This window comes from Pelobates fuscus, chromosome 3 (genome assembly GCF_036172605.1).
Source record: "Pelobates fuscus isolate aPelFus1 chromosome 3, aPelFus1.pri, whole genome shotgun sequence".
In the NCBI taxonomy this organism is placed as follows: domain Eukaryota; kingdom Metazoa; phylum Chordata; class Amphibia; order Anura; family Pelobatidae; genus Pelobates; species Pelobates fuscus.
In genome coordinates this window covers 175,619,448-175,645,103 of record NC_086319.1, presented here as the reverse complement: position 1 = coordinate 175,645,103, position 25,656 = coordinate 175,619,448, and the positions used below count along the sequence as shown (strand labels likewise).

Here is a 25,656-nt window from a genome sequence, read left to right as displayed (position 1 = left end):
ATGTGTCAGACTTGAAGGGTGTAAGGGTGTTTCTACATATTTCACTAAATGTGTAAATAGTAATTGCTTAAACATTTAAATATTTTGATATTTTTTTACATATTGATATATTTTTCCATGTCATGTATTTTTTATCTATATTTGATAAATAAAAATGGCCTTCAGTGGGCCTCGGTAGTGAGGATTAGCTAATACCCCTCTAAGCATAGTGATCCCTGTCTCTCAGACCTGCATCTTGCATGTGCCATTACGGAGAGAACCTATTCCATTCACATACCAGACTGATCCCACTAACATTGTCAGTCTAGAATCAAAATGCCAGCAGATACCATCTGCATGAGACACACAGCCACCCCCTGGGGATTGACTTTGGTGAGGTGTAACTGATGCCCCTTTAGGCACAGAGTGTAAGCGGTCCATGTCTAGACTGACCTGTTGACTTAAAGAGACTATAAGAAAATGAATGCAAGCCAATACAGAACAAATAAGAACACTGAGAATAGGCAAAAACTTAACTAGTTTGACATTCAGAAGAAGACGTGCAAGTTGTATATCCTTATGAAATAATGTATTCCTCCCGACTTTAGTGCTGAAGAAAATATGTCAAACAGATGTCTGTCCTTAACCCCTTAAGGACCAAACTTCTGGAATAAAAGGGAGTCATGACATGTCACACATGTCATGTGCCCTTAAGTGGTTAAATAGACATTATAGGCATCAAAACAACTTTAGCTGAAAGGAACACTACAGGGTCGGGCCTGATCCCCCTTACTGCTGTTTAAAAAGGCGATTTATTCATCTTTTTCCAGTGCTGCGTGGGTTGGATCGCAGCTGGCCTTGCCCACGCTAGGTCCCCTTGACTGAAATCATAAAATTTGATTATCTCAGCCAATCCAATGCTTTCCCAAAATGCCTCATAGAGATGCTTTGAAGTCTCCAGGGACAGCCAGTAGGCACAAGAACAAAATTAAGCTGTAGTTGTTCTGGTGACTAGAGTGTCCCTTTAATTAAGCAGTTTTGGTATATAGATTATGCCCCCTGTAGTTTCACTGCTCAATTTTCTTCCATTTAGGAGTTCAATCACTTTGTTTATACATCCCTTGTCGCACCTTCCTGCATGTGACTTACACAGCCTTCCTTAGCACTTCCTGTAAAGTGACATCTAATGTAATAAACTTCCTTTATTGCATAGTTTGTGTACATTTGAATTTCTTATCCCCTGATCTGTTAATAGCCTTCTAGAGCCCACAGGATCCTCCTATGTGTGATAAAAGTTCAATTTACAGAGCAGGAGATAAAAGCTTCTAAAGTAAGCTAACATCTGATTTAAATGAAACCACTTTTTCATGCAGGCTGTGTCATTCACAACCAGGGGAGGTTCCGCAGTGAGACTGCAGGGACATGATCTGTACGCTAAAACTGCTTTATTAAGCTAAAATAGTTTTTCAGCATATAGTATCCCTTTAAAATGATAATTTTGTAATTCTAATTATTAGTATCAATTATTAGTATCTAAGTATAGTATCATTCAGGCAATGTTTATTTTATACTAAAAGGTATATTTGGGTGTAATATTGGGTAGTTCAAGAAGATTGGTAATATATTCAAGAATGTTCCCTAAAGTAAAGAGAACATTCTGGGATCTCTGGAGGCTACAATCTAAATTAAGAGATTTAATTTAGGAAATTGATAAGCCATGTCTCCTAAAATGTGTCATGGTGTCTGGTTTGAAAACGTGGACACTTACAAAGTGTGGCCAGTTCAGTGTTGCCTAGACTGGGTTAATTTTTCAACATCAGAGTGTTCTTTTAAAAAAATTTTTTTTTTCCATTTTAGCAAAGTAGAGGTGACAATGACATCATGAGAGGACACGGGTTTGTACCTTTTTCTGCTTTTTGAAAGTGAGAGGGCATGAAAAGGCCTCTGTTCTAATATGTGCATATGCGTATATATACAGTCATGGGAAAAATAAAATACATGCTCTTTGAAATCTATGATATAACAATATTCCAAAAGATCTGTATAAAGAAATGTCAAATGGGGGCACAGAAGCACAGAAAAAGGAATATCAATTTGAGAGACTGAGCAAAGTAAACTATCAGCTGGAGGTCTAAGGAAGGTGGCATTTTTTTTATTATGTAAGGGCAGAGATAGGGGAGATCAGTGGGGAGCAAACAAATTGGAATTTGGGGGAATATAAATGACATGTAAGAGTGAGGTTAACATCAGGGTAGAGCGAAGTGTGAAATCAACTGGGGGAAATATAAAAGGGGAAGAATATAAACTGGGGAAATACAAAATAGAGAAAATCAACTGAGGCATACTAAGGTGATAACAGTTTAGGGACAAGCCATCTAGGAGTAAGTAGAGTCAATCCTCAGGTAAGCTTTTAATTTATATACTGTATGCATTTATGTTTATAAACATATAGCATTTATAACATTTAGATTTAGCATATACCTAGCTGAAGATGACTAATACGCGATTTGTGAACGTAAAAATAAAAATTTAGATGTATTTTGTAAATCAATATAAAATATGTATTTAGAGAATGGAGAATATATCATGCGGTCCAAAGAAACAAGTATTTATTGTATATGGAAAGCAAGTGATTTGTATGATATAAATATGTTTGTATGACACAATATAATGTATTTATACAAAACAGAGTGGCTCTGGGGAAACATCCCGGGACACATATCTCAAGTTAGGGACTTTCCTGTTTAAAGGGCAACTCTGATGTCAGCCAGAAGACTTTATTTTCTATAGACCACCATGAAATAGTGCCCTCATTCTAGAGATGATGGGATAGGCTCTTACTTAATTTAAACCAGTGACTGCTTCTAAATGACAGTTTGTGGTGCTAAACTCTAATATTTTAAAGAAGGTGAGATTTAAGACAATGCTAACCCAGAATTAAAATAAACATTACTGACCCACTAGTGTCTTAAATCAAACTTTATCCCCACTGTTGCAGATCATAACTTTGCCGTAGTTAGGACTTCAAATGTTCCTAAGCAGGGTATGCAATGAGCTAGATTTCCCATCAGTTTACGTAAATATTTGATACACTATGCAGCTTGCCTCAATGAATACATAAATCTTTTGCTGCAAATTCTACTGTGGCCTCTGCTGTACCTAAAGCCTCTCGTAAGGTTGATCTTTAGGCAGAAGCCTAGTTCAATCCAGTCTGGCTGAGTGTTATTAGAGTTGATGTCCGCATTAGCTATCAAAAGATCATCTATTCCTGTTAACATTCATGTAACACTTTTACTCTTTCTAAGATACAAAAACACAATCAAACTCAAAACCAGTATGTAAACTTTCAGAGTAACAGTGCAAATTAGCCCTTTGGTAATATAACAGGCGTCATATAACTCACCCCTTGCCGATGCTCATAGTAGTTGAGTGAGTATTGGGTAAGGACAAAGACTCTGGACTTGAAGTTTGCGGGGGACGTTCTCCTCTTCTGTTGAGATTTTTTAATCATGAGCTGTTCTAAGATGATGGGGGTATTCATCTGCGGCACCCCACTCTCTGCTCCCAGAGTCACCGGGTGACTCTGAGATACCATACAAACAGAATTACTTCTCGGCCAACATCTGCTTGGTATCTAAAGAGATACAATCCTGGTCGATCTGAGGTACAGCGGGGGACACAACAGGGACATCCAAGACATGTGCATGGAACAAAGCAGAGCTTAATAGCGCTGATCCTGCTATAGAGACCGGAGGAGTTAATTGTGAGAGCTTATCTCTTTATCAGAGACTCATGTAAAGGTGTTATGTGTGTTATGACTTCAAACTTTCAACCACATCCTCCTTTTTACTGAATTGCTGGTGCACAAAATTGCTGCTTGAGAGCTACAGCCTAGTCAACTTCCACCTAAAGATATACCTGTATGAATATACTGTATACTCATGTGTGTCAAGTCATAGACACAGATAGTAAACGTTAAACAGATCAGTGCTTTTTCTAGATACAATAAAATAATTAATTAGAAATCATGGGGTACTTTGATGCTGATCCCCCTCCCCAGTTCCCCAGTTTTTGTAGATAAATCAGGTGAATTCAGATTCAGATGTGTGTGTGTATATATATAAAACAAAAATAAGAATGTTGTATACTAATCAAAACATTTAGCTCAGAAAAGTTGAACTGAGAAAAAATAAGCTGTGAACCACACTGGAAGAAAATAATTATTTTTTTGCAAAGACCAGTTTCAAGGGATACGTATACTGCTCAATGGTACATGGGGAGAGAATTGGAGGGATGGGAGAATGGGATATATACTGATTTGAAGCTCTAATGCTTTTGCCACACCATCTTCATCTCTTCAGCTCCTGGCAGATGAAGCTGCAAGAAGATGTACTATCTTTGTACTATTGTGCATTTGTGAAAGTAGAAAATGGGATACTAGGTTAGATCTCTCAGTCCAACAGGATACCCCACATACCATTCCATAGGCATTTATTTCACAGAAGTTGATTTTTCTTATCAGTCATTTCTACTTATGTGAGTGTCAAGAGAAAGTCTCCCATGTATAGTTCAGTGGTTTTTGAATTACAATTGTCTATATAGCACCAAAATATTATGCGGCGCTGTACAATAGGAAACAAGACAAATATTCAATTCTAACAAAACATGTTTCACAGTAGATGAAGAGGGCCCTGCTCAAACTATTAATTTGGGAAACACATTTCCTGGGCATTTAATATCATATTTGGCGCCACTGTAATGCTGGGAGCCTGAATATGATGTAATTTCGACCTTGACATACTAAACAGCGCGTGGGAGGAGAGGGGAGCTCCCAGATTACAGCACAGCCCCACATTGGACCCCAGGAAGAGGACCTACCCCAGCTCTCCAAAAGGTAGGGAGGCTGGGTGGGCCTCAAAAAATTAAATTGTTAGAGTGTGTGTGTCTCTGACAGTGTGTATGCCTGTCTGTCTGTCAGTGTGCGTGTGTGCCTGTCAGTGTGTGTGTGTGTGTGTGTGTGTAGGGGATTTCTTTGTCATGGAGGCGTTGTAGGAGCGGCTGCAATGTCTTCCGCCAGGTGAGGGTACTCTTGGTGAGGTCTGGGAAGGCCGTTATGGAAGAGCCCTCAAACAGAATGGGGGTTTTCCCTTGCATTGCCGCCAGGCGTAGGATGAGGTCCGCGGTTGCCGCCCCTGGTGCTCTAGTGGGTTTTGGCAGCCGGAACATCCCATCCAACTTTAGGGCTCTCACCTGCTTTGGCGGGAGCAGGACTCCGATGAAGCGCCTGATATAGTGGGGTAGGTCTGCGTTGTCAATCGACTCGGGTATCCCCCGGACTTTCAGGTTGAAGCGTCTTCTTTGATCTTCTATGGCGTCAAGTTTATCCAATGTGGCCATATTCTGCTGTGTCAGGTCTGCTATCTGTCGTTCCACCATAGTCTATTGTCTTGAGTGCTTGAGGTTGCCTCCAGCTTCGAGATTTTTTTTTCCAGCCCCCTTGATAGCCTCTTTATAGCAGGCCATGTCCGCCGCCAGATCTTTGCGGAGCTTCGCCATCATTTGTTTTAGTTGGTCCGCAGTGACCGGGTCCCCGGTTTTCTGTGGTTCTGGTCTGCGGTCTGGTGTGAGCCCCATGGATGTTCCCTCTAAGAGGTCCGCTGTAGACTCTCCTGAGAAGTCTGAGGAGAGGTCATCGGCCAGCACCATCTTGGCCCACGCGGCCTGCTGTGAGTTCCTCAGCATGTCTCCTATGTTTCTGCCATGGGAGCTTTTGTCCGCCCCTGCTTATTTTGTTTTTCGGCCCATCGTTCATATGCCGGCCGTGGTGAGGTTCGTGTGGTCCTTGAGGCTCGGTTTCCACCATAAAAGGTCTCGTCAACTCGAGTTAGTGCCGGAGCTCCGAGGAGTGCGACCGCTCCGTTTTCCTTCTAGCTCTGCCCCCCTCATTTGTTTTCTTAAGGATAGCAAGTTAGGGACTTCTCTATTATGCAACTGAAATAGTAAAATTAACCCCTTAAAACTGGAGGGCGTACTATTACGCCCTATTCTAAGCGGCTCTAAACGCCGCAGGGCGTAATAGTACGCCCTCCGTTTTTTTTTACTTACCCGGTCGCTGGCGATCCCACGCCGGCGATTGCGGTTGGGGGGACTCCCAGGGAGTCCCCGCGGCAGATCCGTCCTCCTGCAGCCCCCCGGCCATGTGAAAGTGAGGTCCTTGCGAGGACCTCATAATCACATGGCCGGGTTAGCTGTAATGGCAGTTAGTCCCCCTGCTGGCTGGAAATAAAATTAAATTAAAATAAGTGTAAAAAAAAAATGTATATACTTAGTGTTAGGACCTGCAGGGGAGATGTTACTGCAGTCCCTTGTTCCTTTTCCAGCTGCTGAGTATAAGTGACCATAGCTCCAGCAGGGGGTAGAGATGAATACAGCTTCACGACAATCCTTCCCAGTAGTTAGAGTATCCTTTCCCCAAACATGAGCCAAGACTTCATGAAGGGTGTAACAGAACTAAAGCTTTATTGAAACAGGCTGGCTTTTATGGGGGTCCTCATGCAAGAGGACCTCCCAAAACAAACAAACATATTACCAATCACTGTACAGTATTTTCTTACTACACGCCCCTTCCTCTGCCTGGAAGATAGTGAGATAAGTTAAAGGTTAAATCAATTATCTCCAGGCAGAGGGCACACATTTTACCCAAACATTGGAACACCCCTTTCCCCACAAGGTATCCCCACAAAATACATATCCCCTGATAGCCCCGATCTGGGAGGCAAACATATCCAAATTTCACCCAGATCGGTTCAGGGGTTCTTAAAAAGTGTGGAAGTCTTAGTTTACCGACCACACACGAGGCTCCTGCCCAAAATAGTTCCACGAATTCCGTGTGTGGGGTCGGTCACTTGGGGAAAAGGGCGAAAACTGTCAAAAGTCCCGAAAATACCCTCCTGGCTCATAGGAGCGATTGTTCCCCTGGTCCATACGGATATAACTACCGAATGCCGCTCTTCTGGGTGTTCGGCAAGTGGGAGAACCGGCCGTCCGGTAGTTTTCAGCGGTACTTCGCACGGTCGAGTGTCCGATTTTAGTTCCAGACACTCGACGACCAAGTCCCGCTGACTCGCCTCGTGCGGACAAGATGGCCGCCGTTTTCTTTTCCTCGTGGCGTGCGGCTATACAAACAACGGCCACCCAGGGAACACTTAATTGTCGGTGATGCAAAACTGCCGAACGGATAAGCTACTGTTGGCAGCTGAGGTCTCTTTTCTTCACATTACTCCCCCTTAGTTCCATGGGTCGGCATACCCGCCTAGACCCTGCCGGGTTGGCTAGGGGATGTCCGGGTGGTAGCATTAAGAGTCCAAGTCTGTCTGACGGGAAAGTCCATCCGCATTACCGTTCTGTTTGCCCGGACGGTACTGCAGTGTAAAATTGTATGGTTGCAACGCTAAACTCCAGCGTAACAACCGGGGATTGTCTCCCGAGACTCGGTTGAGCCAAATGAGAGGGTTGTGATCGGTTAGTAGCGTAAAAGCTCGGCCGTAGAGGTAGGGTTGAAGCTTCTTTAAGGCCCATACCAACGCCAAGCATTCCTTTTCTACGGTGGCATAGCTAACCTCCCGAGGTAGTAACTTCCGACTGAGGTATGCCACCGGGTGTTCCATGCCATCTTCCCCCACCTGGCTCAGCACGGCTCCCAGCCCAAACATAGAGGCATCTGTGTGAACGAGAAATGTCTTATTAGGGTCTGGGGCCGCCAATACTGGAGCTTTGCTCAGAGCCGCTTTGAGACTTTGAAACGCTGCTGCACACTCCGGGGACCACGATACCTGCTTGGGTAGGGCTTTTTTGGTTAGATCGGTGAGGGGCTTGGCTAGAGTGCTATACTCGGGGACAAACTTGCGATAGTACCCTGCTGTGCCTAAGAAAGCTAGGACCTGAGTCTTAGTGCGGGGTTGGGGCCAATTTGCTATGACCTCTATTTTGGCGGGCTCGGGCCTCTGTTTACCCGAACCTACCCGATGCCCCAAATACTGGACTTCTGCCATGCCCACATGGCACTTCTCGGGTTTCAGGGTAAGGCCGGCTTCCTGTAATTTGTGGAATACCAAAGCCAAGTGCCCCAGGTGAGCTTCCCATGTGCCGCTGTAGATGGCGATGTCATCCAAGTAAGCACATGCGAAGTCCTGCATTCCTTCCAGAAGTCGGTCCGCCATCCGCTGAAATGTAGCCGGGGCATTCTTCATCCCAAACGGCATAACCTTAAATTGGTATAGCCCGAATGGGGTGACGAAGGCTGACTTAGGGATGGCAGCCGGGTCTAGGGGAATTTGCCAATAGCCTTTACACAGATCTAAAGTAGTCAGGAAGTGTCCACTAGCCATGCGATCGAGCAATTCGTCGATCCGCGGCATAGGGTAGGCATCTGTGATTGTCCTGTCATTTAGTTTCCGGTAGTCAATACAGAAGCGAGTGGTGCCGTCTCGCTTCGGTACTAACACTACCGGAGACGCCCAGGGACTTTGGGAAGCCTCAATAACCCCTAGTTCGAGCATTTCCTGGAGTTCCTTCCACATGCTCGTGCGTACTGCTGCTGGTATACGATAGGGCTGTTGTCTCAAGGGGTTTTCCCCCTGGGTCTCTACCCGGTGTACTGCGGCGGACGTGTATCCGGGTAGAGAGGAGAATAGCCCACCGTATTCCTGGAGCAGGTGCTTAGCGTCGGCCTGCTGAGGGGGGTCTAGCTTGTCTCCTAATCCCACTTGTTCTACCGTCCCGGGGTTAGCCGCTAGTAGGTCTGGTAAGGGGAGTCCCTCACTGTCGTCTGTAGATGGGGCGCATATGGCAGCCACATCTTCCGAGCGCCCGTGATAGGGCTTCAACATGTTGACATGAAAGGCCCGTCTTACTCTTTCATCCGAACATTTGGCCACGATATACGTGGTGTCACTAATCTTCTCGACTATTTTAAATAGCCCCTGCCAGGCTGCCTGGAGCTTGTTCTTTTTGGATGGTCTGAGGGCTAACACCCTTTGCCCTATGTCCAGGTTCCTATCTCTGGCCCCGTGGTCATACCATTGTTTCTGGCGTTTCTGGGCCGCCCGCAAGTTCTCCCGCACGGACTCGGTGAGAGCTTGCAGGCGGTCCCGAAACTCCAGCACGTATGGCAGGACTGGGACTCCCTCCTCTCCTGTGTTGCCCTCCCAGTGCTCTCGTATGAGGTTCAGGGGTCCCCGGACTTTTCTCCCGTAGAGGAGTTCGAAGGGGGAGAACCCAGTGGACGCCTGAGGCACTTCCCGGTAGGCAAACAGGAGGTGAGGTAGAAACTTCTCCCATTGACCGTAGGACTCTGTGAACGCCGTGAGCATTTGCTTAAGCGTGCCGTTAAATCGTTCACAGAGGCCATTGGTCTGTGGGTGATAGGGGGAGCTGAATAAAGGTTTAACCCCGCAGCTCTGCCACAACTGTTGCGTTACAGTTGCCGTGAACTGGGTCCCTTGGTCAGAAAGTATTTCCCGGGGGAACCCTACTCGGGAAAAGATCTTAACTAGGGCCTCTGCCACCGTCTCCGCCTCAATGTTGGAGAGCGCCACCGCCTCAGGGTATCTGGTGGCATAGTCCACCACCGTGAGTATGTAGCGCTTTCCGGAGGAGCTGGGTTTGTTGAGAGGCCCCACCAGGTCTACTGCTACCCGGTAGAATGGCTCGTCAATGATAGGTAGGGGTCTTAATTTGGCCCTAGGGTGATCCCCCCTTTTCCCTACTCGTTGACAGGTATCACAGGTTCTACAGTAAGACTGCACATCGGTGGATATTCCTGGCCAGAAGAACGTCTGGGTAAGGCGGTCCTTAGTTTTCTTGATACCCAGATGTCCGGCTAGCGGGATATCATGGCTGAGCCTTAGAAGCTCCGCCCTGTATTTCCGGGGTACTACCAGCTGCCTCTTTATCACTTGTGCTGCCCCCCTCCCCACTCCCCCGGTAACCCTGTACAGCAACCCCTTATCCCATTGGAATCCCTCGTGGTTATTCCCTTCTCTGGGTGTCCCTACTGCCTTCCTGTAACCGGCTAAGGTGGGGTCTGTTTGTTGGGTTTGGCCAAAATCTTGGGGGGTACCCCAGAAGGGGATAGGGTTAGGGGCGACTACGGGGTTTTCAGTTCCTACCTGTGGTTCCTCGGAGTGTGTTGGTCCAGCTCGGCGGGCTTGCGCCCTAGTGGTCACTGCGCAGGCTCCGGCAGGTTCGGATTGTATCAGCTTTGAAGTTAGGCACCCTAAATCATTCCCCAACAAAACGTCGGCTGGTAGTCCCGCCATAATGCCTACTTCCATCGGCCTGTCACCATGGCCCCAATTCAGCTGTACCCGAGCAGTGGGTATCTTGTGGATGGCACCCCCGGCCACCCGGACTGCTACAGTCTTGTTGGTGCGAGCCTTGGCAGCTACGGTATGCGGCTGTACTAGTGTAAGGGTGGCGCCCGTGTCTCGGAGCCCCTCGGCTTCTTGACCGTCTACGGTGACCAACTGTCGGTGGTGGACTCGATTGTCTATTTCAGCTTGGGCTAGGTCTACCTCATGTAGGACAGCCCACTGTTCGGAGTCGGGTGTTGGCTCGCCCACCTGGGTGTGCTGATAGTGGTGAGCGGCCGCCCTCGGAGTTTGTGGGGGCCGTTCCCAGCTGGTTCGGCTCCGCTGAGGACAATGGATCTTGAAGTGCCCGGGCTGATTGCACTGGTGACATACCGGTGGAGGTTTCCGTACAAAACCAGGTTGGGGTGTGGGTGGTCTGGGGTTGGTCACAGGTCCTGGTGGTGGAGCACTGGACCTTACCAGAGGACGGTTCCCACTAGCTTCCCCCTTTCGGCCTTCGTGATGCTCGTCCGCCAGCTTTTAAATGCAGCATAGTTAATTTTCTTTCGCTGTCCTCCATTTATAGATCCTGTTAGTGATGCGTTGTCTGCTTGGTTCAAGCTGGCCTGTAGGGCACTGCGTTCTGCATTCACTTGTGCCAGGATTTGCGTTATCGCCTCCGGTGGTGGGTTCGGCCCATATAAATTTAGCCTCCACATCACCTTCCGCTGGAACTCCGCTTCCTCTCGGCTGACGTCCGTCACGCTGCTGGTTTGGTCGCCCTCCATTAGTTCGGCTATGAGGGTAGCTTTTCTTTTGTTGCTTGCCACCTGGCCTCGGGCTTCCAGTAGATCTTGTAGCGTCGTCTTTTTTAGTTTCTCGTACTGCTGGGCCATTCATCAGTTGTCTTTCTGCGTTCCATTCAATCCCACCGCTGCCACCAGTTGTTAGGACCTGCAGGGGAGATGTTACTGCAGTCCCTTGTTCCTTTTCCAGCTGCTGAGTATAAGTGACCATAGCTCCAGCAGGGGGTAGAGATGAATACAGCTTCACGACAATCCTTCCCAGTAGTTAGAGTATCCTTTCCCCAAACATGAGCCAAGACTTCATGAAGGGTGTAACAGAACTAAAGCTTTATTGAAACAGGCTGGCTTTTATGAGGGGTCCTCATGCAAGAGGACCTCCCAAAACAAACAAACATATTACCAATCACTGTACAGTATTTTCTTACTACACGCCCCTTCCTCTGCCTGGAAGATAGTGAGATAAGTTAAAGGCTAAATCAATTATCTCCAGGCAGAGGGCACACATTTTACCCAAACATTGGAACACCCCTTTCCCCACAAGGTATCCCCACAAAATACATATCCCCTGATAGCCCCGATCTGGGAGGCAAACATATCCAAATTTCACCCAGATCGGTTCAGGGGTTCTTAAAAAGTGTGGAAGTCTTAGTTTACCGACCACACACGAGGCTCCTGCCCAAAATAGTTCCACGAATTCCGTGTGTGGGGTCGGTCACTTGGGGAAAAGGGCGAAAACTGTCAAAAGTCCCGAAAATACCCTCCTGGCTCATAGGAGCGATTGTTCCCCTGGTCCATACGGATATAACTACCGAATGCCGCTCTTCTGGGTGTTCGGCAAGTGGGAGAACCGGCCGTCCGGTAGTTTTCAGCGGTACTTCGCACGGTCGAGTGTCCGATTTTAGTTCCAGACACTCGACGACCAAGTCCCGCTGACTCGCCTCGTGCGGACAAGATGGCCGCCGTTTTCTTTTCCTCGTGGCGTGCGGCTATACAAACAACGGCCACCCAGGGAACACTTAATTGTCGGTGATGCAAAACTGCCGAACGGATAAGCTACTGTTGGCAGCTGAGGTCTCTTTTCTTCACACTTAGATCATATATATATATAATATATATATATATGATCTAAGTACCGTATTTATCGGCGTATAACACGCACTTTTTCTCCCTGAAAATAGGGGGGAAATGATGGGTGCAAGTTATACGCCGATATACCATATTTACTTACCTGTCTTGAAGCGTGGGCCGGTGTTCAGCGCGCACCGCGGTACTGGAACTTCAATTTCAGGTTCCGGTTTCTGGCAGGACTGAAAGGAAGTGTGCACACTTCCTTTCAGTCCCGCCGGAAACCGGAACCTGAAATTGAAGTTCCAGTACCGCGGTGCGCGCTGTGAAGATGGCCCACGCTTCAAGACAGGTAAGTAAATATGGGACAAGGGGAGGGAAAGTGCACTAGGGGACACTATGGGGGGGACACTATGGGAGGGGGTGGGGAGAATACTATGGGAGGGGGGGAGAATACTATGGAAAGGGGGGGAACACTATGGGATGAGGGGGGGAACACTATGGGATGGGGGAGAATACTATGGAAAGGGGGGGGAACACTATGGGATGAGGGGGGGAACACTATGGGAGGGGGTGGAGAATACTATGGGGGGGAGAATACTATGGAAAGGGGGGGAACACTATGGGATGAGGGGGGGAACACTATGGGAGGGGGTGGAGAATACTATGGGAGGGGGTGGAGAATACTGTGGGAGGGGGAGAGAATACTATGGAAGGGGGGGGAACACTATGGGATGAGGGGGGAACACTATGGGAGGGGGTGGAGAATACTATGGGAGGGGGGAGAATACTATGGAAAGGGGGGTGAACACTATGGGATGAGGGGGGGAACACCATGGGAGGGGGTGGAGAATACTATGGGAGGGGGTGGAGAATACTATGGAAAGGGGGGGGGAACACTATGGGATGAGGGGGGGGGGAATACTATGGGAGGGGGGGAAATTTCCTGGAATTTCCTTCTTAAAATGAGGTGCGTGTTATATGCTGGTGCGTGTTAGCCCATAAATACGGTATATATATATACACATATACACACATACACTGTCTAGGTGTATTTTACTATTAATATATATATAATTATATATAAATATTAATATCAAATTACACGTAGACTGATAATGATTAAATATATATATAATTATTGTTATATATATTTATATATAATATAAAAAAATGTAAATACGTTAAAAAATTTAAAAAAATTAAAAATAAATAATTAAAAAATATATTGATGTGTGTTATTTAGTTCTAACTGTATTGTGATATTAATATATATTTGTGAAGGATTTTTCATGTATTTGCCTGTGGGCCCTCAGTTAAACCTTCTCCCTGCTGTTTAAATGCCTGTATCTGTTCGGTTCAATATGTATGTACCACTTTAAGAACATTTTTCAAAAGTTGACAGTTGGCAGTTAACTCCTTGAGCCATTATTAAATTGGCAGTTGTCTCCCTGAATGGTGTTTCTTCTGGTTACTGGGGGATTTGGGATATTACCACCTTCTATACCAGCGGAGATCTGGGGATTTAATATTGCAGTCACGTTACAACTGGTTGGCAGCGGCGGGATTTTCCCTTCTACTTCTGTTACAACAAGCTTTCCAAGCAGACACTGGGAACAGTGAATGGAAGGCTGGTACACCCTGCTTAAAAGAGATACACTGAAAGAGCTACTGGAAGCTCGTGGAAGGATTGCTAGCAACAAAACCAAGCAGGTCATTAGAGCAGAGTTAATGGAGCTAGACCGAGAGAACTTGGTTGCAGCAATGCCAGCTGTACAAGAGATGGAGACACCAGTGATTCAGGAGGAGGAATCACCAGCCAACAAAGAAATGAGGGAGAAACTAGCATGGTTCGGTCCGAACCCAACGGCTGACATTATTCTGAAAGTAATGAGCCTTTTAGCGGAGGAGGCTAAACAAAAAAGAGACGCAGAGCTACAATTAAAACTGGCAGCGGTCCAGCAGGAAGCAGCACACTTCCCAAACAGTGAGTACAACATAGCGGATACAAAGAAAATTCCGTTCAGCGCTTTTAAGGCTTTTGACGAAAAAGACTGTGAGATTGATAAATATTTAGCAGATTTTGAGCGGCAATGTAACCTGCACCGGATAGCTAAGGAAGAATGGGTTTCAATATTGTCAGGAAAGCTGTCAGGCAAAGCCTCTGATGCTTTCCGGGCTGTACCAGAACAGGAGATCCATAGCTACGCCAGGGTTAAAGAAGCACTCCTGGCCCGTTATGCAGTAACCCCAGAGTCCTACCGACAGAAGTTCAGGGACTCACGCAAAACCGCTAAAGATTCCTACGTGGAATGGGCATGCCAGTTATCCCTGTCGGCCTCGAACTGGGTTAACAGTAGCCAGGCCGCCACCGCGGAGGAGATTTTGCAACTGATACTCCTGGAACAGTTTTACAACCATATCCAGGCGGATGTCAAAGACTGGGTGAGAGACCGCAGGCCCCTGTCTCTACCAGAGGCCGCCAAGTTGGCGGATGAGTATGCGGATACTCGCAAAACTAACCAAGTCGCACCACGGGTACAACCTCCAAAACCTTCAGTGCCATCACACCCACCAGCAGCCCGATACCAACCCCCTAACCGACCGGTGACTTCTAACTCTCGCTACCCACGACAGGATGTCAGCGAGCTATGTTGCTTCCGGTGCCGACAGCTGGGTCACATCCGACAGAATTGCCCCATGGTCAACCACACCAGGTCAAATTGGTCTCGACCTGGGTACCAGCAACCACCAGCAGCAGCCCATTGTGTAGATTCGACTTGGGGTCCCAAGGAGCTGGGTCAGGAAGAACCATTGGGCACCCTTTACGAAGCCCTCATGGTGCAATCCACCGTCACAGACAATCGGAAACACCATTGCCAACTGGTCATGGTTAACGGCAAGACAGCACGGGGATTAAGAGACAGTGGTGCGACCATCACGCTAGTACAACGACATCTCATTAACGCATCGGAGAAGCTGGGGAAATCAATTGCTGTGAGAGTGGCAGGGGGGGCAGTGTATCGCATTCCTACCGCACAAGTACACCTGGACTGGGGTGCGGGAGCTGGCAAAGTTCAAGTGGGCGTAATGAAAGACTTACCCTCTGAAGTCGTGTTGGGCAATGACATTGGGCCCCTGACTTCGGCATTCGCCTCAACCACCGCTCAAGAGGCCCACGCAGTAACCACCAGAGCACAAAGTCGCGCTGCCGAGAGCCACCCGCTTCCTACTGAGACCCAGGTAAGCCAACCCGACCTACCCCTGACTATAGAACCCCTTCCCTGGGACACCCCAGAAGACTTTGGGCGGGAAGTGACCGGAGACCCTTCCCTCAGAAAGTGTCGAGAGAAGGCCAGGCGGGGAATGGGGGGTTTAGAGAAGGAACAGTTTATCTGGGAAAAAGGCCGCTTGTACAGGCTCACTGAGACACGGGTTAACACACCTGGGCCTAGGCAAAAACGCCAGCTGGTAGTTCCACGGAAATACCGGCGGGAGTTATTGAGAATTGGGCACGACGTTCCTCTGGCAGGACACTTGGGAATACGCAGGACGGGATATCGGGTAACCCAGAACTTTTTCTGGCCTGGGGTATCCGATGACGTCCGGGCGTATTGCCAGACGTGCGAGATATGTCAACGCATAGGTAAGAAGGGAGACCACCCAAAGGCTAAACTGGTCTCCATGCCCATAATTGAAGAACCGTTCACGAGGGTAGCCGTGGACATCATAGGACCCTTGGCCCAACCTAGCCGTTCCGGCAAACGTTATATCCTCACAGTGGTAGATTACGCCACCCGTTACCCCGAAGCGGTGGCCCTTTCTAACATACAGGCTGAGACGGTGGCAGATGCGCTAGTCCGGATATTCTCCCGAGTGGGCTTTCCCAAGGAGGTACTGTCCGACCAAGGTACACAGTTCACGGCCGAGGTAACCCAGCAGATATGGAAAGTCTGTGGAGTTAAATCCCTGACTAGTTCCCCATACCACCCCCAGACTAATGGCCTGTGTGAACGCTTCAACGGGACGCTAAAGCAAATGTTGAAGTCGTTCACGGGGGCGTACAAGGATTGGGAGCAGTTCCTGCCACACCTTCTCTTTGCCTACCGAGAGGTGCCGCAGGAATCAACCGGATTCTCACCCTTCGAACTCCTATATGGGAGGCGGGTGAGGGGGCCTTTAGATCTTATCAAGGACCACTGGGAGGGGCAGACGGAGATTGAGGGGACCCCGGTTGTACCTTATGTGCTGGAACTGCGGGACCGCATGGAGGAACTAGCCCAGGCGGTGCAGGGAAACCTCCGGGCGGCCCAGCAGCGTCAGAGGGTATGGTATGACCGACGGGCTAGGCACCGGAGCTTTCAGATCGGCCAAAAAGTCATGGTGCTAAGACCGGTCCGAACAGACAAGCTCCAGGCCGCCTGGCAGGGCCCCTACAAAGTTATAGGGCAGATATGCGACACCACCTACACCATAGCTAGCTGCGAGGATGAGGATGTGAAGCAAACCTTTCACATCAACATGCTTAAGGCCTATCAGGAACGGGCAGAGGAAGTGACCGCTATCTGTGCACCAGCAGGGGAAGATACAGAGACACTACCTCTTCCCGACCTATTGGGCAGCAACGAAGGGAGGACCCAGATAGAGAAAGTCCAACTAGGCGAACAGCTGGGACCACAAGAGAGGGCTCAAGCTGTCCGCTTGCTAGAAACCAAACAGGCCACATTCTCTCAGGAGCCTGGGTACACACTCCTAGCCGTCCACAAGGTGGAGACTCCAGGGCAAGCACCCCTGAGGCAGCCCCCTTACCGTATTCCGGAAGCAGTCCGAGAAGGGATGCGGAAGGAAATCGATGAGATGCTTCGGCTAGGGGTAATAGAACACTCGGAAAGTCCTTGGGCCTCGCCGGTAGTCCTAGTACCAAAGAAGGACGGGACAACCCGCTTCTGTGTGGATTACCGGCGACTCAACAACAAAACAGTTTCTGACGCCTATCCAATGCCGCGGATGGACGAACTGCTTGACCGTATCTCTGCAGGGAAGTATCTGACCACAATTGACCTATGTAAGGGATATTGGCAGATTCCCCTAGCAGAAGATGCCATACCCAAGTCTGCCTTCATCACCCCGTTCGGCCTATACCAATTCCGGGTTATGCCATTCGGGATGAAGAACGCCCCGGCCACCTTCCAATGGATGGTGGACCAATTACTGGGAGGTCTCCAGGACTACGCATGCGCCTACCTGGATGACATCGCCATCCATAGCGATACCTGGGAAGCGCACCTAGAACACGTAGGGGTAGTATTAGATAGGATAAAGGGGGCCGGGCTGACCTTGAAACCAGACAAATGTCATTTGGGTATGGCGGAGGTACTATATTTGGGCCACCGAGTAGGATGTGGTAAGCAACGGCCGGAGCCGGCTAAGATCGAGGCCGTTGCCAATTGGCCCACTCCCCAAACCAAGACACAAGTCATGGCTTTCTTGGGCACAGCCGGCTATTACAGACGCTTTGTACCAGACTATAGCGCCCTAGCCAAACCCCTGACCGACCTGACCAAAAAGAAGTTACCCCGACAAGTCCTGTGGTCCCCGGAATGCGAGGTGGCTTTCCAAGCACTAAAGAATGCTCTTGTTAATGCTCCAGTGTTGGTTACCCCAGATCCTAACAAAAGGTTTATTGTCCACACAGATGCTTCAATGTTTGGACTGGGGGCAGTACTAAGCCAGATCGGAGAGGATGGGGGAGAGCACCCGGTGGCATACCTGAGTCGGAAGTTGTTGCCAAGGGAGGTCAGTTATGCCACCATTGAGAAGGAGTGTTTGGCCTTGGTATGGGCACTCAAAAAGCTCACACCCTATCTCTATGGCCGGGCCTTCACCCTCATCACGGATCACAATCCCCTAGTTTGGCTCAACCGGGTCTCAGGGGATAACGCCCGTTTGCTGCGCTGGAGCCTGGCGTTACAGCCCTATGACTTTACTATTCATTATCGCCCAGGCAAGCAAAACGAGAATGCTGATGGACTGTCGCGCCAAACAAACTTGGCCTCAGATTAAAAACTTTGGAAAGACCCGTCAACCCTATTGGACCAGGAAAGGTCCAACCGAGTTGCCGGAGCAGGGAGAAAAAGGGGGGCCATTGTGAAGGATTTTTCATGTATTTGCCTGTGGGCCCTCAGTTAAACCTTTTCCCTGCTGTTTAAATGCCTGTATCTGTTCGGTTCAATATGTATGTACCACTTTAAGAACATTTTTCAAAAGTTGACAGTTGGCAGTTAACTCCTTGAGCCATTATTAAATTGGCAGTTGTCTCCCTGAATGGTGTTTCTTCTGGTTACTGGGGGATTTGGGATATTACCACCTTCTATACCAGCGGAGATCTGGGGATTTAATATTGCAGTCACGTTACAATATTTATATCAAAATACACGTAGAACGAAAATATATATATATCTATATACATAAATATATACTTTTATATCACTATATACATACCAATATATAAATAAAAATATAAAAACATTATATATTTATTTTTTTATTTATTATTGCCATTTATATAGCGCCAACAGATTCCGTAGCGCTTTACAATATTATGAGAGGGGGATTTAACTATAAATAGGACAATTACAAATAAACTTACAGGAACAGTAGGTTGAAGAGGACCCTGCTCAAACGAGCTTACATTCTATAGGATACATTCACATACGTATATATACATATATTAATTCTACATATATATTTATGTAATATTTTTACATAATTAGGTATCTTAATTAATTACAATTAGCGGGACCTGCCTGACAACCCATGCCAAAAGTAAAGGGAATTTAATTTGCTAGCACTATATTTAACCCTATAACTTTCCAAGACACCATAAAACCTGTACATGGGGGGTACTGTTTTACTCGGGAGACTTCGCTGAACACAAATATTAGTGTTTCAAAACAGTAAAATGTATTACAACGATGATATCGCCAGTAAAAGTGAAGTTTTTTTCATTTTTCACGCACAAACAGCACTTTCACGGACGATATTATTGCTGTGATACTTTTTACTGTTTTGAAACACAAATATTTGTGTTCAGCGAAGTCTCCCGTGTACAACAGTACCCCTCATGTACAGGTTTTATGGTGTTTTCAAAAGTTACAGCGTCAAATATAAGGCTTGTGTTTCATTTTTTTCACATTAAAATTCGCCAGATTGGTTACGTTGCCTTTGAGACCCTATGGCAGTGATGGCGAACCTTTTTGAGCCCGAGTGCCCAAACCGCAATACATGCCAAATTTTTTTCCTTAACCCCTTAAGGACCAAACTTCTGGAATAAAATGGAATAATGACGTGTCACACACGTCATGTGTCCTTAAGGGGTTAAAGTGCCAACACGGCAATTAAACCTGAATATTGAGGTTTAAGTTTAGAAAAAACAACTCGGACTGTTGTCCGAACTAATTAACAACTTTTGTTTTAAAAGAACAAAACAACAGAGAGTTCAATGATACAAATTTTAAATAATGATATAAATAGATAAAATTAAGCTTATATTTATTAGTATCTCTAACAAATGCAATACATACACACACAGACTGCTGAATACATACACAGACTGCTGAATACATACACACAGACTGCTGAATACATACACACAGACTGCTGAATACACACACACACACACACAAGACTGCTGAATATAGAGACTGATGAATACACATACAGACAGTCTGCTGAGTACACAGACAGACAGTCTGCTGAGTACACAGACAGTCTGCTGAGTACACAGACAGAGACTGCTGAGTACACAGACAGACAGTCTGCTGAGTACACAGACAGACAGTCTGCTGAGTACACAGACAGACAGTCTGCTGAGTACACAGACAGACAGTCTGCTGAGTACACAGACAGACAGTCTGCTGAGTACACAGACAGACAGTCTGCGGAGTACACAGACAGACAGTCTGCTGAGTACACAGACAGACAGACTGCCAAGTACACAGACAGACAGACTGCTGCGTACACAGACAGACAGACAGACTGCCAAGTACACAGACAGACAGACTGCTGCGTACACAGAAAGACTGCTGCGTACACAGACAGACAGACTGCTGCGTACACGCAGACACGTAGACTGCTGCGTACACGCAGACTGCTGAATACACGCACACACACTGCATTGAGGGGTGTGTGTGTGAGGGTTGCTGTGTGTGAGGGGTGCTGTGTGTGTGTGAGGGGTGCTGTGTGTGTGTGTGAGGGGTGCTGTGTGTGTGGGGTGGGGTGGGTTGGTGGGTGTGGGGTGCTGTGTGGGGGTGTGTGAGGGGTGCTGTGTGTGAGAGGGGTGCTGTGCTGTGTGGGGAGGTAGGGGTGCTGGGCGGGGGTAAGGGTGCTGTGTGTGGGGGGTAGGGGTGCTGTGTGTGGGGGTAGAGGTGCTGTGTGTAGGGGGGGAGGGGTGCTGGGAGTGGGGGAGGGGAGGGGTGCTGGGTGTGGGGGAGGGGAGCTGTGTGTGGGGGGTAGGGGTACTGTGTGTGTGGGGGGTAGGGGTGCTGTGTGTGGGGTGGTAGGGGTACTGCTGGGGGGTAGGGGTGCTGTGTGTGGGGGGGTAGGGGTACTGCTGGGGGGTAGGGGTGCTGTGTGTGTGGGGGGTAGGAGTACTGCTGGGGGGTAGGGGTGCTGTGTGTGGGGGGGGGGGTAGGGGTACTGCTGGGGGTAGGGGTTCTGTGTGTGTGGAGGGGTAGGAGTACTGCTGGGGGGTAGGGGTGCTGTGTGTGTGGGGGGGTAGTAGTACTGCTGGGGGTTAGGGGTGCTGTGTGTGTGGGGGAAGGAGTACTGCTGGGGGGTAGGGGTGCTGTGTGTGTGGGGGGGTAGGGGTACTGCTGGGGGCTAGGGGTGCTGTGTGTGTGTGGGGGGTAGGGGTACTGCTGGGGGGGTAGGGGTGCTGTGCGTGTGGGGTAGGGTTTCTGCTGGGGGGTAGGGGTGCTGTGTGTGTGGGGTAGGGGTTCTGCTGGGGGGTAGGGGTGCTGTGTGTGGGGGGATGGGGTGTGGGGGTAAACGTTTAAAAAAAAAATACATTAAATTATATTCTCCCCCCCCCCTTCTTACCTTTAATGAAGGAGGGGGGGGGGGACACAGTCATCCCTGGTGGTCCGGTGGTGGCAAGTACTGCTTCCGGTTCGGGAGGCAGGGGGAGGCAGGGGAGGGATCTTTGAAGCAGCTCCCCTGTCCTCCCGCGCGATGCTGTGTGGAGCGTTGCCATGGTAACGCGCGGCAACGCTCCACACAGCTTGCTCGCGGGAGGACAGGGGAGCTGCTTCAATGATCCCTCCCCCTGCCTCCCGAATCGGAAGCAGAGTAGGCGCCTGCCGTTTCGGGCAGGCAGGTGCCTACTCTGCAGCGATGGCAAACCTATGGCCGCGTGCCCACAGAAAGGGCCCGGCGTGCCACCTGTGGCACGCGTGCCATAGGTTCGCCATCACTGCCCTATGGTGAATGAAAATTACCTCTATGATGGCATACCATTTGCAATAGTAGACAACCCAAGGTATTGCAAATGGGGTATGCCCAGTCTTGTTTAGTAGCCATTTGGTCACACTAACACTGGCCAAAATTGGCGTTTTTTGCATTTTTCACACACAAACAAATACTAACGCTAACTTTGGCCAGTGTTTGTGACCAAATGGCTACTAAAAAAGACTGGACATACCCCCATTTGTCTACTATTGCAAATGGTATGCCATTATGGGTGTAAATTTGTAGATTATGTTAACGTAGTGTACGTATAATCTTAATTTTAATAATGACAGGAGGCGAGTATTTTGCATAACTTTCTTTACTTATGCCTCCAGCAGCACAAGTCAATCAATCAAAAACTTTTAACCAATCCTAGGCCAACATAGCCTGTATATAAGTCTTTGGTGGGCGTGTCTATTCCTCTTTCTTTGATGTGTGAAATCCTGTAACGTCAGGTTGTGGAGTGTCCTTTAAACTGGAACTCTGTAACTTTAAACGAATGTAGCTTGGAGTGAAGCTTGAGAGGAGTTGTCGCCCGGTATGCGAATCAAAACAGAAATAGGTGAAAGGTGTGGAAATGGACTATTGTCCGCATGCAATACCTATATATCCAATTTAGTTAATTAATATATCTAAAGTCTGAGAATTACATTAACAAGTCTATTGAGTTGTTAGCTACAGTTATATCTATGCTGAAACTGTGTATGTGAGATTTCATACAGTATGAAGATATCGGTCTGTAAGGTCGTCATAACTGTCTGTTAAATGCTGAATGGCGAGTATTGGGTGGGAATAAAACCAATGTCTACGGGGGGGAAAATACTCGCCTCCTGTCATTATTAAAATTAAGATTATACGTACACTACGTTAACATAATCTACAAATTTTATTACATGACAGGAGGCTTCCTATTTTGCATTTTTAACGCTGTGGTAACAACGAAAAAGATGCGTGAGATGTCTGTCGAAAGTAGAAAACTCTGAAGGTGTTTTCTCTAGTCCAGTCTGCCGAGCGCAAGATGTCCGTAAGAGATGCTCCCGCCGAATATGCACGCGAAGCCGCAGCCCCGCGTACCGAGTGGGCCCCGAAGTTCGGTTCTACACCTGCCAGGGATAAGAGCCATCGAACCCATCTAGCCAACGTAGTGGTAGTTACGGGTTTGTACGGTTTAGTGTAAGATACCAGTAGTTGACCCGATCGGTGAAAACGGAGCGTTTCGGTAACCTCTACGTACCGCAGTAGGGTGTTCACGACACATAGCCACGGAACCGTCGGAAAAAAAAGGGTAAGATACGGATGTGGAGTCCGTCTTAGTCCTGTGAGACACCGTGAAGGTAACCCCTTCTGGTGTTACAGTGAAACCGTTTACGTCAAAAGCCCTAACGTCCGCGACTCTGCGAAAAGAAACTAAACATAGAAGGAGAGTCAATTTGGCTGATAGTTGTCTCAGAGACAGGGCCTCGTTGTCCGGCCAGTTCCTCAGGAATTGGATAACTACATCTACATCCCAGAGAGTGTTATATTTCGGGGCCGGAGGTCTGGCTAGTCTGATGCCCCTAAGCAGACGGCATATTAGGGTGTTTTGACCCACTGGTGTACCATCTATTGGGGTGTGGGCCGCCGAAATGGCGGATCTGGTGATATTAATTGAGCGGTATGCTCGTCCTTCTGAGAAAAGGTTTGACAGGAAATTTAGAATGTAGGGAATAGGTGCTGTAAAGGGATCGAGGTCCCTTTCCATGCACCAGCGATTCCACGTGTTCCATGCGGATAGGTAGCTGCGTCTAGTGCCAGGTGCCCAGGAGTCCCATAATAGGTTTCTAGTCGTTTGCGATAGGCCTGAGACATTCCAGGATCCCCGGAAAGATTCCAGGCCACCAGTTCCAAGCGGTCTTGTGTAATCAACGGATGAGGTTCCCCGTCCGGGTTCACTAGGAGGAATGGGAACACTGGTAGGAGTAGCGGATGGTCTTGAGACAGAGCGAGAAGGTCCGGGAACCATGCTTGGCTCTTCCACAATGGTGTGATCAAGATTAGAGAAGTCCTTGCTCTGCGTAGGTGGTGGAGGACTCTCGCCAACATTGAAAACGGTGGGAACGCGTAAGCTCCCGTTTGTGGCCATTGTTGGAGGAATGCGTCGACTGCTTCGCTTTGAGGGTCCGGAAGCCAGCTGTAATACCTCGGTAGCTGAGTGTTCGTCCGTGATGCGAAGAGGTCTATGTGTAGCGGACCTCTTACTTGTCTTATCCTGTGAAAGGTAGTGGTGTCCAGGCGCCAATCGCTGCTGTCTCTCCAATGTCGGGAGAACCAGTCCGCCGTGAGGTTGTTGACTCCCGGTAGGTATTCTGCCTTGATCGTGATGTTGCGGGGTAGGCAGAAACGATAGATGTCCCTCGTCGCTTCTGTCAAGGCCCGTGATCTGGCTCCGCCCAGGTGGTTTATGTACCGGACTGCCGAAAAATTGTCCATGCGCAAGAGAATGCAGCAGTTGGACATGTTCTTGGCTAGGCTCCGGATTGCGAAGGAGCCCGCTATCAACTCCAGGCAGTTGATGTGTAGGAGTTTCTCTTCCTCCGACCATGGTCCTCCGGTGGACGCCTGTGCACAGTGGGCTCCCCAGCCCCATAGGCTGGCGTCCGACTCCAGGACGAAGTCCGGGTTCGGACCGAATATGGCTCTGCCGTTCCAGGCCTCCATGTGGAGGAGCCACCATCGGAGTTCTGTCCGAATTTCTGTTGACACTGGGATCCAATGGTCGTAGGTCTGTCCTTGCCTCAGGTGATGGGCCTTTGCCCGTTGCATGGCCCGGTAGTGTAGCGGTCCTGGGAAGATCGCTTGTATGGAAGATGACAAAAGGCCTATGATTCTGGCCAGGAGGCGAAGCGGAATTGAGTCTCTTCGAAGCACCCTGCGTATCTCTTTCCGTATTGTTGCAATCTTTGAAGTGGGTAACCGGAGAGTACACGTTCTCGAATCTATTTCGAATCCCAGGAATTGAACCACCTTGGCTGGTTGGAGTGAAGATTTTTCTCTGTTGATGATGAAACCCAAAGACTCTAGCAAGAGCACTATGGATCTCGTTTGAGATAGAAGCCTGGGTGCTGATTCGCAGAATATCAAAATATCGTCCAGGTATATTAGGCAGCGGATGCCCTTCTCTCTTAGGTAAGCCATTACCAGCTTCATTAGTTTCGTAAAGCACCATGGTGCTGAGCTGAGGCCGAATGGGAGACAGGTGAATTGGTAGGAGAGATGTTTCCATGTGAAGCGGAGGAAAGGACGGCTGACGCGAGCTATTGATACCGATAGGTAGGCGTCCTTTAGGTCTAGTCGGGTGAACCAGTCGTGTTGCGACAATAGGTCTCTTAGAAGGTGGATTCCTTCCATTTTGAAATGTCTGTAGGTGACAAAAACGTTCAGTTGCCGTAGGTTGATGACCGGTCTGTAGTCTCCGGTTTTCTTTTGGACTACGAAGATGTTGCTGAAGAAACCCGTATCGTCTGGGGCGGGTTCCACCGCCCCCTTGTCGAACAGGGTTTGGATCTCCGTATCTATGATTTCGGTGTGTAAGGCCGACGCTCTTATTGGTGGTGGGCGTCGGTCCTGTACCGGGGTGTCTGAGAATTCGATCTCGTAACCGGCTACTGTATTGAGGATCCAGCTGTCCGAGGATATCTTTTCCCATTCCTGTGAAAAAAGAGACAGTCTGCCTGCAGTCATGTGCGAATATAGAAAAGGTATGTCGGGAATGCTCACCTGCATTGAAGCGTCCGCGTCCACGGGTGCGGGTGCCTCTTGAACGGAAGGATCCTCGCTGGAAGTTGGATCTCGAGGTTGGGAAGAATGCTTGAGATGATTGGTGTCTGGGGCCTGTAGGCCAGAATCGGCTGGTGGCTCGGCCCCTTTGGCGACCAGCCCTGGCAAAAACTCCCCTGCGTGGTGTGGTG

At 48.4% G+C, this 25,656-nt stretch overlaps 1 protein-coding gene across 1 annotated transcript in view; it reads right to left on the bottom strand.

Annotated features, from left to right (window-relative positions):
• Nucleotides 1–3,714, bottom strand: part of ITK (IL2 inducible T cell kinase) — a 75,453-nt gene extending 71,739 nt beyond the window's left edge. Inside the window, exon 1 of the mRNA XM_063445347.1 lies at nucleotides 3,383–3,714. Within this exon, the coding sequence (XP_063301417.1) occupies nucleotides 3,383–3,574 (192 nt within the window). The 5' untranslated portion in view covers nucleotides 3,575–3,714. The remainder of the gene's footprint in view (nucleotides 1–3,382) is intronic.
• Between the last annotated feature and the right edge of the window lie 21,942 nt (nucleotides 3,715–25,656).